This window comes from Physella acuta, unplaced genomic scaffold (assembly GCF_028476545.2).
Source record: "Physella acuta isolate Inbredline_101_S28 unplaced genomic scaffold, ASM2847654v3 ptg000133l, whole genome shotgun sequence".
NCBI classification, from domain to species: Eukaryota; Metazoa; Mollusca; class Gastropoda; family Physidae; genus Physella; species Physella acuta.
Window position 1 is genome coordinate 794273 of NW_026731652.1, and position 19641 is coordinate 813913.

The window sequence follows — 19641 nt, forward strand, 5'->3', positions numbered from 1 at the left end:
TTCTAAGAAAGCCCAAAAACATGATTTTTCAATCGCTGTTTGCCCTCCGCCTGTCATCTGATGACTGACAACGCGTTACCTGAAACACACACCAGTTACCTCACATTACCCAGCTACTGAGCCGTGTAGAGTCACGCTTTGCCTATTATTCTCTAGCCCAAATATCTAGCAGTAGCAGCTTCTTTCTTAATTTTGTTTGATCAGTAGGCAGAAATCCATTTAGAATTAATTTTTTTTCATGTTTCCAATAAACTATTATTGTCACGGGAAACAAATAAAATGTATTTAGTTTAATTACCTTATAAATTTAAACAGAAGCAATACATTATGAGATTAGTAATTTCCCATAAATCATTTAATTATTAAATACAAGCGTACTCGTCGCGTGTCACTGAGAAACATTTTTGTCATCAATGCGTTTCCAAAGTTATATTTACTTTCTCGTATATACAGAGTATAGAGAAAGTCTTGTTATCGTGCAAAAAAAAAAAAAATCGAGATTTTTGCAAATCTCGACGTTTTACACTACCCTTAGTTGGAAAAAAATAATTTTGTAATCTTGTCCGTATGTGTGTGTGTGTGTGTCTGATGAAATTTCATATATAAGTATTATATCAAAATCGTAGAAGCGTATCAACTTTTGAGCGATTTCAGATAACCGAAAGTGGTACTTTTTCTACTTTGAATTTTTAAAGTCTGTAACTTGAGTTCTATATCAGATAGAGAAATGACATTACACATGTAAGTAAAAGATGTAATTATCTGCCTTCTATCTAATTTGAGTAATTTCCGTTGACAGGAAGTAGTAATTTACGCTATTTCCGATTTTTCAAAAAATGCATGTAGGCCTATAATAATTAATATGTATAAAGTACTAATAATATTCCGCACTATTATGCATAATTTTGTTTTGGCGTTCGCTTGGTACGCAATTATTTTTTCTACGAGATTTCATTCTATTTTAAAAAGTTTAAGTAATTAAAAACCATGTCTATATCCTGAGTTGCCATCCCACATAGTGTTATATAAGAATATTCCAGAAAGTTTAAGGGAGATCACTCCCGTTTTTTTTAGATGTGTGACTTTGTTTTCTAAAACTGAGTTATGTATGTGTAAAAGAGGCGCCGGCTCTATATTTGATTTTAGTTGTTGGGTTTGTCTACGCATCGTCTAACGTCCTTGTGCGTGATGTATAAACTCCTTGTGTGTACGTTAATTACCCTCAGTAATTGTGAAGCAGAACAAACCTCGGCGACCGCCCAGGTGTTAGGGGCGTCGCGGGAAGCACTCTAGAGAGCCACCGTTTGCGTCAATTGTAGTGGTCCACTGTGTCCCTATTGTATGGTGCTTTTTAAAACAAATGTATGCGCCATAGATCTCGCGGTGGAGCTTGTGGGTGCACCTGGTTACCCGAACACGGTCAGAAGATTGATTCGATTTAGTCAACGACTATATTAAACTACCTTATCCATATTGTACGGCGCTCTTTAAAACGAACGTAAGTGCCATATTGCTCACGGGGTGATCCCGTAACGCACAGGGTCACTTGACTGCGTCTGATTCGATTTAGTGAATGATAATAGTGTCTCACCTTTTCCATTGTATCATTCAATCAATCATCCCTTTATGCTATGGGTCATTGTGGCACCGCGGTTGATTTTTTCATTGACTAAGCAGCTTGTCTGACGGACGCATTTAGTGTTGTTACAAATTTTTCATAAAAAACGTTTTAATAACAAGCTTTTATGTAATAATGCACTAAAAAGTAGAAAATAAATTATACACTAATTCTTAAATAACTATAAAGAAAAGCGTGGGTCACTTTAGTATCTATTGGAAACCTTTACTAATATTTAGGACGAGACCCACGCTTTTCTTTATAGCTATTTTAATAGTAGTGTATAATTTATTTTCTCTTTTTAGTGCATTATTACATAAAAGCTCGTTATTAAAAAGTTTTTAATGAGATTTGTTTTTAGTACTGTACATGTTTTATTACAATAGAGTTGCATGACTAAAAACCATTGCGCGTCTATTGAGCGTGATGAAGCGCTTTTGCCGTGATGACGCGTGTGGATAGAACTGCATACTAATTTGGTCAAAATTTTAATTAATTCACACAAAAATAATCAGGCAACCAATTAAGTCAAATTTAATGTCACGATGCATGTCTTGACCCACGTACCAATTACTAACCGAATATGTCAGGTAGAAGTGCCTGCAATTTCGCTCGGCCGTTTCGATCTAGACAGACAGACAGACTGACGACAGAAGAAGCAAGTTAAATAAAAGCTTGTAAAGACTACTGCGCTTGTTACTCTTTCATACAAATGTTTGGAAAATTTTTGTGAGGTTTACGCTGATATTGTATCTGGGCATGGTAGCACACAGACCATTATGCCATTATGTTTCTTTTTATCTATAACAACGGGGTAAACATTGTGCTGGTGTTGTAGGTATTTTTCGCAAAGTAACATAAGTAACATAATTTTAATAATTAGGTTATTTGTGCTTCATCGCTGTCTAAAGCCTGTCTGTTAGTCTTTTCCACTTGTGACTTTAGTCTGTTTAGTATTACCTAGTGTTACATAGTGTTTGGCATTCTTAAAAATGAACGTAGGAACCATATTGCTCACGTGAAGGCCCGGGGAGCTCCGGGCAACCCGCCCTTTTAACGAGGCACCGGCCCTCCGAAAACAAAAATGATCGCAGAAACCAACCAAGGAGTATTCTTGGGTGTCACCCGGTGCGGCACTTAATGGTGTCACCCCCCAGAGGCGTAGCGACCCTTCCCGGGGACAAACTTTCAAGTTTTCGATTTGCACACCCCCCCCTCTCAAGTTTTCGATTTGCACACCCCCCCCCCCCTCTCAAACTTTCGATTTGCAACCTCCCTCAAGTTTTTCTCTATATATTTTGCTATTTTTGGGCTTGGTGTCACCCCCCCCCTAAATGGTGTCACCCGGTGCGGTCCGCACCCCCCGCCCCCCCCCCCCTTGCTACGCCCCTGCACAAACATACTTTCATATATATGTCCTCAGTGTGGCTCCTGGTATATATATCATTGACAAATGAACTCAGGACAAAAGATGTCAGGACCAACGATCTCAAGTACCAATGATCTCACCGAGAAATGATTTCAGGACAAAATATTATCGGACTAATGATATCATGGACAAATGATCTCAGACAAAACATCTCAGACAAAATATCTTATGGCATATTTAAATAGTTGTGTGTTATTATACATTAAAAGAAAATAATTTATTTCTCCTTTTTAGTGCAATATTACATAAAAGCTTGTTATTAAAACGTTTTTATGCATTTAAAAAATAGATAAATATAGATAAATATATGTAACGTGACAAGAGACACTGCTTGTGTTTACTGAACTAGTTCGGAGTCGACGACACAGTAGTGTTTTGGCTGAATAGGAATCTACTGAAAGTTGTCATATCAAACTTCATCTCCCCATTCCCTTCCTCCTGGCTTCTCCGTCTAGTCACGCTTGGTCTGGTTACATGTGTGCTAGGAACCAGCAGGTGGTAGACTGCAGTTACTTAAGGGAGGGGCGAATCATAAGTGCCAGATTTTTATGTTGAGAAGGGAAAGTCTTGCGTTGACTTGCGTGGCATCATACGAGAACAGGGCTCCAGTCACCCCTCTCCATCGGACTCGGTTTTGGGCAGCTCTCTTTATTTATTTATGACCTCTATTTTTGTATCGATTTTAAGTCAAACTTTAGAGTCTTATTTAATGAATTGATTCAGATTAGTTAGGGCAAGTTGTTGCTTGTGAGATAATAGACAGACGTCATCAGCAAAATCGAAAGCCCAACATTAGGGGGGTGACATTCCACTAGATTCCTGTATCGATTTTTGTAGTTTTTTGAATGATACATTATATTACCATCTAGTATATCATTGCATACATCCCTGTCTCACTTCGGTCGTTGCTGTGAAGGGGTTTATAAGCTTTCCTTTGTGGATTACCTGACAGGAAGAGTCTTTATATAACTTCTGCGTGATAGATATACATTTTGGGGGGTATACCATATTGGCTCATTGGTCTATTCACACTATAACACGCTTTTTCGAAGTATACAAAAGTCAAGTATGGGGGGATTGCCATTCAAGGGACTGTTCAATAATGATGCGCAGAATAGTAATTTGGTTAGTGCATGACCTGTCTTGTAGAAAACAAGCCTGTTCTTGACTAAGTTTTTTTTTGTCCAAGGCATCGCTATGTCTCTCTATGATAATTCTTGTTAGCACTTTACAGGTAGCATATTTTCCAGTCAGATGAGATTATCTCATCTTGTCTGCTTTAGCAGAGGTTGTAATATATCTGCGAATGTCGATAGGTCTGCTTTGAGTACTTCTGTTAGAATGCCGTCCGGGCTGACTGCTTTCCCATTTTACACATTATTTATTTATATCCCTTACTAAAATTAACTTTGTGTGGGGGGGGGGGGGAGGGAAGGGTCTTGTACTCACATTTAATATGATATTTACAAGTGGTATATCGGGACCGGTTGATGAGAGAGGTTGATTTACATTTCAATCACCTCAAAGTGCTGGACTCATATGCCTGTCTGGTCATTGTCACGTGTTAGCTTCTTTCCTTCTTTATCTTTCACTGGTTTGTTGGGATTAATATTCTTGCCTGAGAGGGTTATTATTAATTTGTAGTTTGTCTTAATGTCTTTTTTGCTCTGCTGCAGTTTCTGACTCAGATGTCATCTCATTAAAAAACTGTCTTTTGTCTTCTTTTGCGCTCTCCCTGAACATACGATTTACTTCCAAATATTGTGTTGTGTGGTTTATTTTCTCTTTGTCGTCCTAGTATTGAGTTTTATCTCTTTCCTCAAATTAGCTTCGACTGTAAGAAAATGTAAAGAAGCTGAACTTGAACATGCTATGGATTACTAGATGGCCATGTAGTATGGTATCTGTAACAACTGTGATAAACAAATTAATTCAAACAAAATTTTAAACAATATCCAGCTAAAACCATTATATATATTCTCAAATTCAGAAAAAAAAACTTGAAACTGTTAACAGTATTTCCATGATAAATTTTATTGTATGTAAATATTTAACTTTTGAATGTCTATCCGTGGTATTTCATCATGTAATAAATCGCCAGGCTCCTTTCTATCGAAATTTCAGTCCCCTTGAGCAGGGGTCTCCAAACTACGGCCCGCGGGCCGGATGCGGCCCGCGAGGTCCTCTCATCCGGCCCGCGGAGATCTTTTTGTCCACGGAAAAAACGTTGATAGGTGATGGCTGAGGAACTTTGCCCAGAAAAATCAAAGACATGCCAGGAAGAAACTGGCCCCCGAACTGAAATTTGATAGTCAATGCGGCCCTCGGACTAAAAAGTTTGGAGACCCCTGCCCTTGAGCATCATTACATCTGCTGCTTATGTCAACAACAGAGATTCAAAAGGTTAACTTTCTTCGGGTGTAAGTCACAAGTTTGCCTTTCGTCTTTTAAATGGAGGTTTATCTTCTACTATTTTTGGATTTCAAGATCTCGATTGACATCGACTAACCAACCCACAGAACCCCGTGATGTGTTCTAACTAGCTGGAAGTGAACATGCCACTAGCAGGTCATCTTCTACAGATAAGCTGTCAATTTTAAGTGGACTGTTTTGGGAACTGTATCCAATCCTGAGATTTACTAATGGTCTCTATAGTGACCAGGACCTAGTGTGACTCCAGGCCTCCGTGTGGCACCTGGTTCACTCTACCTACTCCTGTCCTGTCATCTGCGGGTTCGAATCCACGAACTGTCTGACCTCCGCTCTACGACACGCCCACCACTGGTACAGGGGATGAACTAATGTGACACACGCCAACACCAACAGAAAGATGTTCACCTGCAACATAATGTGGCTGGTTAATGTGTCGGTATAATATCAAATGTCAAGAATGGTCAGTTTAGTTTGATCTCATTAATTGTCTTTTTTATAGTTAGAGAAATAAATAAGCTCTACTTCACATTCACATAGACCATCTGGTTTGAAAGTGAACTTTGGTGGTAACAATTGAAAACCATTAAACACGCAATTATATTATTATTTTTTCTGATTATTGCATCTTGCAACTACATAATATGATGAACTCAGTAGAAATGTGTGTTGAGACCAAAAAATATAACCAGTCTAGTACTAACACATTATTATAGGGCTATTACGTTAAATGTAGCTATTATAATATGTTATATTATGTTATACGTTTTGTTGAAACGATTGTCTGATAATAAAAATACATATTCAGTTAAAATAATAAAATAATTAAATTAAAACAACAAAATGTTGTTTTTGATTCCCTCGAAATAAATTTTCTGTAAAATTCTATTTTTTTTATATTTATCATATTTGCATTTCATATATATATATATATATATATATATATATATATATATATATATATATATATATATATATTGCATAGCTGCGCACATGTTTTCTAAACGATGCATCAGTCCTAACCCTAATTGCAGACCATGTTATTTTAAACTATTTTTATCTACCCGCCCCATAAGCACGATATCTCACTTCAAATAACAATGGAGGGCTTAATATGTTATATTAATACGTTCCTAATGGAGATGTTTATTGTAAGTGAATTTAGAATTATTATAATTAAGATGAACTCTACTGTACCTGTAAAAGTCCGCCAGTCTCCAGCCAAGCGAAGAGGGCGTACTGGAAGAATGAGATGACCCCAGCGGTGAAGATGGCGATCCCAAGCAGACTGCCCAGGTAACAGCTAGGGAAGCTGGTGACACAATGGTAGATGATGGACTACATTGCTGGACTACATTGTTGGATGATGGACAACATTGTTGGACAACATTGATGGACAACATTGATGGATGATGGACTACATTGTTGGGTGATGGACAACATTGGTGGATGGTGGACAACATTGTTGGGTGATGGACAACATTGAGGGATGATGGACTACATTGTTGGGTGATGGACAACATTGGTAAATGATGGACAACATTGATGGATGATGGACAACATTGAAAGATGATGGCAGATAGATAATGGACAACATTGATGGATGATGGACAACATCGATAGATGATGGACAACATTACTGTATGATTTACATATCGGCAATGGCCGTGGACTGGCTTGTTTGAAAAAGTTCCCAACTTACATGGCAGCGATGTAAGCAGCGAACATGGTGAATAGAAATGACCGCTGTAGCACCAGGAAGACGAAGAAGGCGTACAAGACCCGGGGGTCATTGACCAGCAGGAGACTGGACATGATGACGCTGAACACGGTGGTCGCCGCTAGGGGGAGCACTGACGGCATCACCTGGCGTCGTACGCTGGACACGCTGTCTGGGGGTGCAGGGGTTGGTTTATGCCACGTTACAACTGTCATTTATGTCTGCATGTCTGTCGTTTGTGTCACGTCTTATTACGAGTATCAAGTATGGTACACAATGAATCAGCTAAGTTTTTATCAAAAGTTTGGGCAAAAACATTTAACTAGTTATTTAAATAAAACCAAAACACGAAGACTATTTTAAATTCGTTTTGATAATTTTAAACTGGTTATACTGCACAATTGTAAACGGGTCCAAAACGTAATAAGTCTTACGTGGGCCAACACAAAAAAACTTACTGGCAAAGATTTTGGTCTGCCAGGAGTAGAAGAATCCAGCGACGGGGGAGACGAAGATGCCGGTCATCATTGTGTACAACATCACGTTGGTGTAGTGGCTGACTGGGGAGGGAGATGGCACCTTCAGACTGTGTACTGACCATCTTCTGTAGACTGGTGTTGACCACTCACCTTCAGACTGTGTACTGACCATCTTCTGTAGACTGGTGTTGACCACTCACCTTTAGACTGTGTAGTGACCATATTCTGTAGACTGGTGTTGACCACTCACCTTCTGTAGACTGGTGTTGACCACTCACCTTCTGTAGACTGGTGTTGACCACTCACCTTCTGTAGACTGGTGTTGACCACTCACCTTCTGTAGACTGGTGTTGACCACTCACCTTCTGTAGACTGGTGTTGACCACTCACCTTCTGTAGACTGGTGTTGACCACTCACCTTTAGACTGTGAACTGACCATCTTCTGTAGACTGGTGTTGACCACTCACCTTCTGTAGACTGGTGTTGACCACTCACCTTCTGTAGACTGGTGTTGACCACTCACCTTCAGCCTGTGAACTGACCATCTTCTGTAGACTGGTGTTGACCACTCACCTTCTGTAGACTGGTGTTGACCACTCACCTTCAGCCTGTGAACTGACCATCTTCTGTAGACTGGTGTTGACCACTCACCTTCTGTAGACTGGTGTTGACCACTCACCTTCTGTAGACTGGTGTTGACCACTTACCTTCAGCCTGTGAACTGACCATCTTCTGTAGACTGGTGTTGACCACTCACCTTCTGTAGACTGGTGTTGACCACTCACCTTCTGTAGACTGGTGTTGACCACTCACCTTCAGCCTGTGAACTGACCATCTTCTGTAGACTGGTGTTGACCACTCACCTTCTGTAGACTGGTGTTGACCACTTACCTTCAGCCTGTGAACTGACCATCTTCTGTAAACTGGTGTTGATTGACCCCAGCACGAAGAAAAATCGGAGCTGAAGACAAGACACCCACATCACGTGCAGTATAAAGGTCAAGGACACCACGTGTCTCAGTAGGCCACGAAATGTTCCAGAACCTTCATGTTCTTTGAGTTCTCTGTCTGTGTTTGTGTCTTTTCCAGTTTGTCGCTCCATGTTCTTATCTGTTTCCGTCTGTTGCACTTTGCCTGTCTCTGATTCTGTATTGTCTTGTTTGACCTCTGATGCTATAATAGGTATACTGACACTAACCTTGCGAACTTACAGTGGTCGAATGATAGACCGTGTGAATACTAACAGGGAAGCCATTTCTAAGTATTACCCTTAATTTGGAGACATTTATTAAAGTTATTTTTTTACTTTCTCGTATATACGAAGTATAGAGAAAGTATTGTAATCAGTGGTGTAGGCAGGGGGGGGGGGGGGGGGTTAGGGGGGTCATAACCCCCCATAGACCCCTCGGTATATATATATAAAAAGTATGAGGGGGTTTGCAAATCGAAAGTTTGAGGGGGGGTGCAAATCGAAAGTTTGAGGGGTGGGGGTGCAAATCGAAAGTTTGAGGGGGGGTGCAAATCGAAAGATTGAGGGGGGGGTGCAAATCGAAAGTTTGAGGGGGGGTGCAAATCGAAAGTTTGAGGGGGGGAAGGTGCAAATCGAAAGTTTGTCCCCGGGCAAAAATTGGAAACCCCCCCCCCCTTGAGACGATCCTGGCTACGCCACTGATTGTAATCGTGCAAAAAAAATCGAGATTTTTACAAATCTCGACGTTTTACACCTCACTGATACGGAAAATTTTGCAATCTTGTCCGTATGTCTGTATTTCTGTGTGTGTGTGTGTGTCTGTGTGTAAACACGATTACTTGAGTACCGTTACAGCTGGGTTGATGAAATTTCATATATAAGTATTTTATCAAAATCGTAGATCCATATTAACTTTTGAGTGATTTCCGATAACCGGAAGTGGTCCTTTTTCTACTTTAAATTTTTCAAAAGCTTATAACTTGAGTACTATTTCAGATAGATACATGAAATTTCACATGTAAGTAAAAGATCTAATTCTCTACCTTCTGTCAAATTTTGAGTAATTTCCGTTTGACCGGAAGTACTTATTTACGCTATTTCCGATTTCTCAAAAAACGCAAGTAAATTTATAAAGTACTAATAATATCCCGCACTATTGTGCACATTTTATTAGGCGTTCACTTAGTGAGCAATTCTCTTTTTTTACGAGATTCCATCCTAATATATAAAAGACCATGTGCGCACTTCTCTCTCTATCTCTCTCTCTCACTCTCTCTCTCTCTCTCTCTCTCTCTCTCTCTCTCTCTCTCTCTCTGTCTGTCTGTCCGCAAAATATTTTCGCTGGATATCACGTCAGAATCTTCAGCGATATATGGAGAACTTGCTACGGACTTTTGTTGAAAATAATATGGTAGATGTTTTAAATGTATAACCACAATTTTATTTAAAGAAGAAAAATAAAAAATAAAGGCGTATTCGAATGTCGAAAAACAGTTTTAATTATGCAACAGGAAAAGCGTTTATAGTTGTGAAAAAGAATGCATAAGTTAGTGACGTCACTAATGTTTATACATTAACTAATGACGTCGTCTGTCGTGTTTAGAATAAAAAGAAATGAACTATTTCATTCAAATATTATTTAGATCTAGATCTACGTACGCTATAAAATTTATACAATACAATTTTGCTCGGTCTAAACTTTAAAAAAAATTCTATTAGGATTCTAGATCCAATCTAGATCTAGATATTCTAGATCATCTAGATCTAGATATTCTAGATCTAGATGATCTAGATCTACGGAAAAACTAGACTTACACAGGTGTAGACCCTACCTAGATCTAGAATCTATTCAAATAATACATTTCTATACTAAAGTATTTCAGGCCTTAATTACTTTATTGAAATCTTTGTTTATCTATGCAATTTGCTGATAGGTCACTTCCCGGCGCCGCAGGCGCTTTAAATTTGGCAGGATCTTGCCTTGGGGCGACAGAACACGGGGGCCGGTTGGCCGAAAAGTCTACGATGAGGGGGTCAAAACTGACCTCGACTGACCGGGGCCTTATATGAGCTATAAATCGAAAAAAAAATGTCCACGTAGGAACCTCTTCATAACTCGTGAGGTCGAAGACCGACCCTCGGGCAAATTAATGAAGCATTCAAATTCTCAATGTTTTCAAAAGCATAAGCGGAGCTGGGCAGCATGCCTAGTTCTATTATAAAAAGTTTAAGTAATTAAAAATGGATTACAAATATTGTCTATGTCCTGAGTTGCCATCCCTCGTAGTTTTATATTAGAATATCCGAGAAAGTTTAGGGGAGATCACTCCCGGTTAATTTTTACTGAACGAGTGTAATTTTTTTTTACTTCAGCACAAAGTTATGCTATCAGTTCAAAGGAAAACACGGGCATACAAGGAGCGTAATTTTAGTCGTCAGATATTTTCAGAGATAAGTAACGTCCACAATAGACTTTTACTCAGGAATTTAACATACACAAGACATAACAGACACGTCACACATATAACAAACCTTGCTACTGATTATAAAAGTTATCCTTATACAACTAGTCCCTAGTAGTATAAAGATCACTCACCAATCACGGGGTCCTGGGTATTTTTGCGGATAAAATCCTTCGGATAAAAGAACAAACTGGAGATGAGTGTGAACACCTGACAGCAGGCGATGATGACGTAAGACGTCCGCCTGCTGATTCCATTCTCGTATCCAAACTATGAAAGTAAAAAATAACAGATAACAGCCTGACTTTAAATAAACTTGTGAAAACTTTCAAAACAAATGTTATAATCAGATTTTATCATCTCAAAGAAATCTATCAGAAACGTAAATGTATTATTTAACTTTATTTTTATGAGATTTTATTTAGTTCACAAAGTCTCTTTGTTTGTTTGTGAGTAGGTTTGATTGATTTTTGTGGGTTTGTGGTAAATTTTGTAGCTGAATTGTGACAAGCTTCTAATACACTGATTTCGGTCAAACTATCCAGATACAAATACAAAGCAAATTGGTCAGATGCTGATTAGAATACTTGTTGGTGCCGCAGGCGCTTCAAATTTGGTATGAACTCACCTGAGGCAAATAGCATACGGAGACAAATGCCGATGGCTACAAATTTCACGACGAGTGGGTTAAAACTAGCCGCGACTGACGTGCGCCTTATGAGCTATCTATCGAAAACATTCCCCACGTCAAAAAACCCTGAAAATTCCAGAGGTTGTAGATCGACCGCAGGCGGTAACAAAAAAAACATCGGTGTTCCAATCGGGAAAACTCCGGAAGGCCGCTAGAATGAGAAGTCCGTATTCCTTATAAAAACGTAATTTTTATGAAAAACAAATTTTCAAAACGATTTTAAGGGTGCTTAGTACATCTGGCTAAATTTTTGCAAGGCCCTATGTAATTTATTTGGCATTACGGGAAAACTATCGGTCAGTCTCTACCCACTCGCCTAGAGCTAAACAATGACTACAAGTGAAACTGTCCTTATATTAGAAATATATCGAAAATAGTAAATTAAATAATGTAGATATGCGAATACTGACGTTTTAGTAATTATATATAAAACCCTAAACATAAACATAAACAAACATAACAAACATAAACAAACATAAACATTTCGGGCTTTGACTGTAACATATGTATATATGTTTGGAAATAACAACCTTCCGCGATTTTCTTGAAGGTAACAATGGTTGTTTGGTGTTGTTGTTGTTTTGTTACAGCCGAGCGTCATTCTACGACCTTCATAAATTATCAGCGGGTCTTGAATTGGGGAATTTTTTTTTATATATTGCTATAAGTTCATGCTAAAAATTAGCCATATATGCAGAGTTTAATTTTCTTAAACATTTTTAAAATTCCATTAATTTTTACATGAATGTACAACGATTATATTTGAAGGTACTCCCAGGTCAGCTTTCACCCCTTTAACAAATTTCCCCAGAGGCGACTCGTTTGTTTTTTTGTTTGTTTGCGGAACCTGAGCATTGGTCTACGAGCCCTCACAAAATATCTGTGGGTGTTGACGATAATTTTTTTGTTCAATATATAGGTAGGCTTTTATAAGGAGACGGTCGCTCGAGGTGACTCGGCGAGGGCGTAGAGTCTGACCGACAATTTTACCTTAAAATGCTTATAATTAGAATGGTTTTTTTATATTTGTTTTTTTTTTAAGATTATATTTTCTTTGGAAATCTACGGACTTTAATACATTTTGAATGTTTGTTTAAAACAACTTTTCAATTCCGCAGTGGTAAAATGTAGGTGTTATAAATAGTTAACTTTACATTCTAACCTGGAACCCACATTCACCTTTCAGATCTAAAGTCCACATTCAGCAATTAGATCAACAAACCCTGCTCCGTTACCCTGGCCTAGAACCCACCTTGACCATCAGCTGAACGCCTGACGACGTGTCAAATCCTCCATTGAGAAAGCCAATGACCACAGATCCTCCCAGCGGGAACAGGTTGGCCACTTGCATGCAGGTGATGATCATGGTTACACCACCAAAGCCGATCAACATCAGCCCAGGGTATGCTAACCAAGGTAACTCTTTGAAAGGGGGTCGGAGAAATTTTTAAAATGTTCAACTGTCACAATATTTTCCTTAACTATTTAATCTTTCGTTGCCGATCTAACAATAAAGGTTAGCTTTATTTTAACCAAATAATGGACATAAAATAACGTAGTATTTTACGATAAATAGAGCTGTTAAAGTAGAACTAATATGTGTTCTTGGTCCTTGTTACGAGTAATGAAACTCCCAGCCGCCAGTGTTTTCCCTTACTATAGTAAAGTGCACACTGGTATGGGTTGCCTTAGTGGCTCCTTATACGTCTTATACACACTAAAAATGTGTGAGCAAGATTGCCAGGCTACACCAACCTACAGTCTAAGTGTGCCAAAACTACCAGCAACTTAAATAATATATTATTTAAGTTTTCGCCTTACACAACAAATTTGAAACGAACCTTTGGTCGTGAATGCCAACATTAGCGCCCCACAAACATAAAATGATCTGAAAATAAATAATTTATCTCTTGAGGGTTAAAATACTCTCAAACTAAAAATAATAAAACACGTATAAAACTTGTTTTACAAATAATAAAATCATTAAACTATGAATTAAACTGGGGTACAAGATTTGGTCACATACTCACACATTCACCAAACACACTATTTCACACAATCACACACACACCCTACCCATAAGCCCATACATCAACCAACCCACACACAAACACACATCCCCCTGACAAAATAACTTACACACCACCCACTTATGAACATTATGACTATAGAATATTTTTTTAAAAGACGTTTTAATCTCTTCAGCCAACGTGTACTAACGATACGGTCTAGTGGATCTGGGTTTTTTTTTTTAAGTAGAAATATCCGAACGTCGGTCATGGAGGTAGAAGTATTGGTGAAGTCTTCCGTGTACACTTCGCCAAATCTACTTGAGCTTTTATCATAAAAAAATAAATATTGTGTCAATATCCTTTTCAACTCAAGCGCCTTGCATTAGTTTATGGATGTGCGAAACCTGGTCTATTCAATCATTTGAAAGGCATTGACATCAAAACGTAACCTCCAACCAATCATCCTCGCATGAATGTCACTAGGCAGGAATTAGGTGCGGTATAACATTTCACGTACACTCAAGTAACTACAAGTTCTCGCATATTTTCGCGTTGAAAGTGGACTTGCAAAAAACTGAAACATTAAAGCTATTAGAGCATTTGGTACATATGTAGAGTCGATGTAAAGAGATGAAAGTAATCCTCACAGAACAATTTTTATCAAAAGGGCTTTTATTATATTCCATAATAATAAAAAAAGCACAAATTTAAAATATTTAAAAAATATATAAAAAATAAATTAAAAATGCAAAAAAGTATATATATATATATGATATATATATATATATATATATATATATATATATATATATATATATATATATATATATATAAATATCACTTTGCTGTGAGATATTTTGTTTGAGATATTTTGTCTGAGATCATTTGTCCATGATATCATTTGTCCTGAGATAATTTGTCCGTGAGATATTTTGTCTGGGATATTTTGTCTGAGATCATTTGTCCTGAGATCATTTTCAATAGAGCTTGTAAGTCTCGATTATTCTCGCTAAAAATTTGAGATCTCGTTAGCCACGGAGAGATAACAATATAAATTTTCGAACTAAAGTAATTGTATCGAACATGATTCCCATTGATAAAAAAAGGACAAAAGCAAAAAGTAACTTTTTTGTTACCAATTTAAAAAAAATATATTTACATTTGGCTTGAAAAATAATAGTCTGCAAGTACGAGATTGAGCAGTTGGTGGCCTACTTACAAACACTGCTGTCAGTGAAAAATGTTGACTGTAGAACAAATGTTTCTTGTTATCTCCCCTATTATTTTAAATGTTTGAAGTTGTGTTATATAGCATTTTTAAACTAAATTGTCAATACCATGAAGCCTTTAATTAGTTTTATAATTAAATATTCTTGAATTGCCATCTTAGATCTACCACTATGCCAAATTTTAGCCTTATCGAGCAATGGGATGTGGGATAAATTAATATTCCAAGATTTTCGGAGCAAAACCCATACTTAGTGTACGTAGTAAAAGTTTTTTACTTTAAAAATCTGTTTTAACAAAACTGTTTTTAAAGCCTCAGACAATTTGCTAGATGTTTTTGTGTTTACATGTAGGGGTTTAACGCTTGATTTATAACTATAATGATACGTGAATGAATTTTTCTTCTATGTGCTACAGGACACCAGCCTTCACAATTATTCATTACATAACACACCTTCACACCACCAGAAACACCACCACAATCCTTGGACACGCTCAAAATATATAGAATAAAAATTTGATGTTCTTGCATTGTCGTCGGAAATGAACTTAGATGGAAAATTGAACCGAAACCGCTCAGTTTGAAAAGGTTTAAACTGCGAAGATTTGGCCATAAAACCAACGGCATCATGATATTTTTGACCTAAGAAAAAGCTTGTAAAAGCAGCCAAGTTCATGCACACAAATAATTTAAAATCCCTACACGGCAATAAGGCGGGTAACCCGTGCCCCAAACTTGAAGGAAACCTGCCCCAGCAATACGCTGCACAAGCCGTACAGGGAGGAGGCGACCGTGAAGATGGAAGCCAGCTTCGAGTCCTGTTCAAGACAGCCGCTACTTTTGTTAGCGCCGTCTGTATCATTTCTGAAGATAACATTGTTGTGTATGATCAAAGTTTAGCAAACATACACATGGATTGCATTTTAAAAATTGATTTAATTAATCTAGCGTTCAACAAAACTTTAAAAAGATTATTTTTTTTTAAATGAACAAGTTACTCTTGCAAAGAAATAGAAATAATAGAAATAATTTTTTTTTTTTAAATTTCACTTACTTTGTATCATTTGAAACTGTAGAGTTATTTTGGAAGTGGTCTCCACATAAATCCGAATAGATGCCCTCATCTTTTAAAACATACACCAATGAACCCCACCCCTGTAAAAGCCCACTAAATCCCAAACATTCCAGGAAAGCCCAAATTGCGTACAGATATCTTAGCCTCGTATTAAATTTTAAAAACATGTTTTTCTTTCGCTGGTCTTATGCGATCTGTCGTCTGACGGTTGACGTTCGTGGCTGAGTCACGTGGTAAGTACCAACACCTGGGAGGTGTTGAAATAGGCACAGAACTAAAATATACACCTAGCTATAAATAGGCACAGAACTGAAATATACACCTAGCTATAAATAGGCACAGAACTGAAATATACACCTAGCTATAAATAGGCACAGAACTGAAATAAACCCCTAGCTATCTCACTGGACCATGTCGAACAACATTTAGCCTATTTTGACTGGTCTTTAGGGATCGACCGGAAGAAGCGGCTTATGTTTTGTGTTTTTATTTTGTTTATTGCTTAGCCAGAGACCATTTTAAACGAATTTTTATGTTTTATTTAACCTGTAAATCTAAATAGATACAATACATAATGAGATTAATAATATTTAATGCATCATGCAAACGCGAACGGTTCGGTTTTATTTTAATTGTTAAATACGTAATAAGATACTGTGTTTAATAAACTTATTCGAAAGCGACGACACTCCCCGATACAGTAGCGTTCTGATTAAGTAGGACGCAACTGTAAGTCGTCGTAACACACTTCATCCCCCCCCCCACCTTCTGGTTCCATCGACTAGTCACGCTTGGTCTGGTTACGACATGTTTGCTAGGGGGGGGGGGCAAATCAACAGAGCCAGATTTATATTTTTGTGAACGTCCAGATGGGTAAATGCTGAATGCCAGATTTTTATTTTGTGAATCAAATAAAATATTAATTAGGTAAACATGTTGAGTGCCAGATTTAAAAAAAAAAATTTGTCAAGCAAATCAAATATCGAAAAGGGCAAATTTTAAGTAGGCCCTACCAGAATTCTGTTTTATTTTGTCAAGAAAAACAATTAAGAACGTTTGAGAGTTCTTTGAGTAAATAAATGTATTACCTTTAAATTTAAAACAAGAATTGCGAAAACAGCGAGCTCACATTTGTTTTTCCTGTCAGTATCGAATACATAGTGGACAAGGGTCCATTCCAATAAATAAAAGAACGTAAATATTTGTAATTCAACAAAAAAACTAAAAGGAAAAACAATAAAATTTGAATATTAGCAACTTAGTGTGGCTCCAGGCCCCAGTGTGGCTCCAGGCCCCAGTTTGGCTCCAGGCCTCAGTGTGGCTCCAGGCCTCACCTCAGTGTGGCTCCAGGCCTCAGTGTGGCTCCAGGCCTCAGTGTGGCTCCAGGCCTCAGTGTGGCTCCAGGCCTCACCTCAGTGTGGCTCCAGGCCTCAGTGTGGCTCCAGGCCTCAGTGTGGCTCCAGGCCTCACCTCAGTGTGGCTCCAGGCCTCAGTGTGGCTCCAGGCCTCACCTCAGTGTGGCTCCAGGCCTCACCTCACTGTGGCTCCAGGCCTCACCTCAGTGTGGCTCCAGGCCTCACCTCAGTGTGGCTCCAGGCCTCAGTGTGGCTCCAGGCCTCAGTGTGGCTCCAGGCCTCACCTCAGTGTGGCTCCAGGCCTCAGTGTGGCTCCAGGCCTCACCTCAGTGTGGCTCCAGGCCTCACCTCAGTGTGGCTCCAGGCCTCAGTGTGGCTCCTGGCCTTGTGTGGCTCCAGGCCTAAATGTGGCTCCAGGCCTCAGTGTGGCTCCAGGCCTCAGTGTGGCTCCAGGCCTCAGTGTGGCTCCAGGCCTCACCTCAGTGTGGCTCCAGGCCTCAGTGTGGCTCCAGGCCTCAGTGTGGCTTCAGGCCTCACCTCAGTGTGGCTCCAGGCCTCAGTGTGGCTCCAGGCCTCACCTCAGTGTGGCTCCAGGCCTCACCTCAGTGTGGCTCCAGGCCTCAGTGTGGCTCCAGGCCTCACCTCAGTGTTGCTCCAGGCCTCAGTGTGGCTCCAGGCCTCACCTCAGTGTGGCTCCAGGCCTCAGTGTGGCTCCAGGCCCCAGTGTGGCTCCAGGCCTCACCTCAGTGTGGCTCCAGGCCTCACCTCAGTGTGGCTCCAGGCCTCACCTCAGTGTGGCTCCAGGCCTCACCTCAGTGTGGCTCCAGGCCTCAGTGTGGCTCCAGGCGTCAGTGTGGCTCCAGGCCCCAGTGTGGCTCCAGGCCTCACCTCAGTGTGGCTCCAGGCCTCACCTCAGTGTGGCTCCAGGCCTCAGTGTGGCTCCAGGCCTCACCTCAGTGTGGCTCCAGGCCTCACCTCAGTGTGGCTCCAGGCCTCACCTCAGTGTGGCTCCAGGCCTCAGTGTGGCTCCAGGCTTCAGTGTGGCTCCTGGCCTCACCTCAGTGTGGCTCCAGGCCTCACCTCAGTGTGGCTCCAGGCCTCACCTCAGTGTGGCTCCAGGCCTCACCTCAGTGTGGCTCCAGGCCTCAGTGTGGCTCCAGGCGTCAGTGTGGCTCCAGGCCCCAGTGTGGCTCCAGGCCTCAGTGTGGCTCCAGGCCTCACCTCAGTGTGGCTCCAGGCCTCACCTCAGTGTGGCTCCAGGCCTCAGTGTGGCTCCAGGCGTCAGTGTGGCTCCAGGCCCCAGTGTGGCTCCAGGCCTCAGTGTGGCTCCAGGCCTCACCTCAGTGTGGCTCCAGGCCTCACTGTGGCTCCAGGCCTCAGTGTGGCTCCAGGCCTCACCTCAGTGTGGCTCCAGGCCTCAGTGTTGCTCCAGGCCTCAGTGTGGCTCCAGGCCTGAGTGTGGCTCCAGGCCCCAGTGTGGCTCCAGGCCTCAGTGTGGCTCCAGGCCTCAGTGTGGCTCCAGGCCTCACCTCAGTGTGGCTCCAGGCCTCACCTCAGTGTGGCTCCAGACCTCAGTGTGGCTCTAGGCCTCAGTGTGGCTCCAGGCCTCACCTCAGTGTGGCTCTAGGCCTCACCTCAGTGTGGCTCCAGGCCTCACCTCAGTTTTGCTCCAGGCCTCAGTGTGGCTCCAGGCCTCAGTGTGGCTCCAGGCCTCACCTCAGTGTGGCTCCAGGCCTCACCTAAGTATGGGTTTTGCTCCGAAAATCTTGGAATATTAATTTATCCCACATCCCATTGCTCGATAAGGCTAAAATTTGGCATAGTTGTAGATCTAAGATGGCAATTCAAGAATATTTAATTATAAAACTAATTAAAGGCTTCATGGTAGTGACAATTTAGTTTAAAAATGCTATATAACACAACTTTAAACATTTAAAATAATAGGGGAGATTACAAGAAACATTTGTTCTACAGTCAACATTTTTCACTGACAGCAGTGTTTGTAAGTAGGCCACCAACTGCTCAATCTCGTACTTGCAGACTATTATTTTTCAAGCCAAATGTAAATATATTTTTTTTTAAATTGGTAACAAAAAAGTTACTTTTTGCTTTTGTCCTTTTTTTATCAATGGGAATCATGTTCGATACAATTACTTTAGTTCGAAAATTTA

The 19641-nt window shown here is 40.0% G+C and overlaps 1 protein-coding gene across 2 annotated transcripts; it reads right to left on the bottom strand.

The window, feature by feature from the left end:
* Positions 1–5073: 5073 nt before the first annotated feature.
* LOC131935156 (equilibrative nucleobase transporter 1) lies at positions 5074–16301 on the bottom strand. Of its 2 annotated transcripts, XM_059291513.1 has the most exons (10): positions 16095–16301; positions 15743–15904; positions 13642–13688; positions 13053–13222; positions 11244–11379; positions 8569–8850; positions 7656–7757; positions 7180–7369; positions 6675–6789; positions 5074–5885 (listed from the first exon to the last, which is right to left on the bottom strand). In XM_059291513.1, the coding sequence occupies exons 1-10, from the start codon at positions 16280–16282 to the stop codon at positions 5757–5759; spliced, it is 1521 nt and encodes a 506-aa protein (XP_059147496.1). In that variant the 5' UTR covers positions 16283–16301; the 3' UTR covers positions 5074–5756. The 2 variants fall into 2 exon arrangements, with proteins under 2 accessions (XP_059147496.1, XP_059147497.1); XM_059291514.1 differs by lacking the exon at positions 15743–15904.
* Between the last annotated feature and the right edge of the window lie 3340 nt (positions 16302–19641).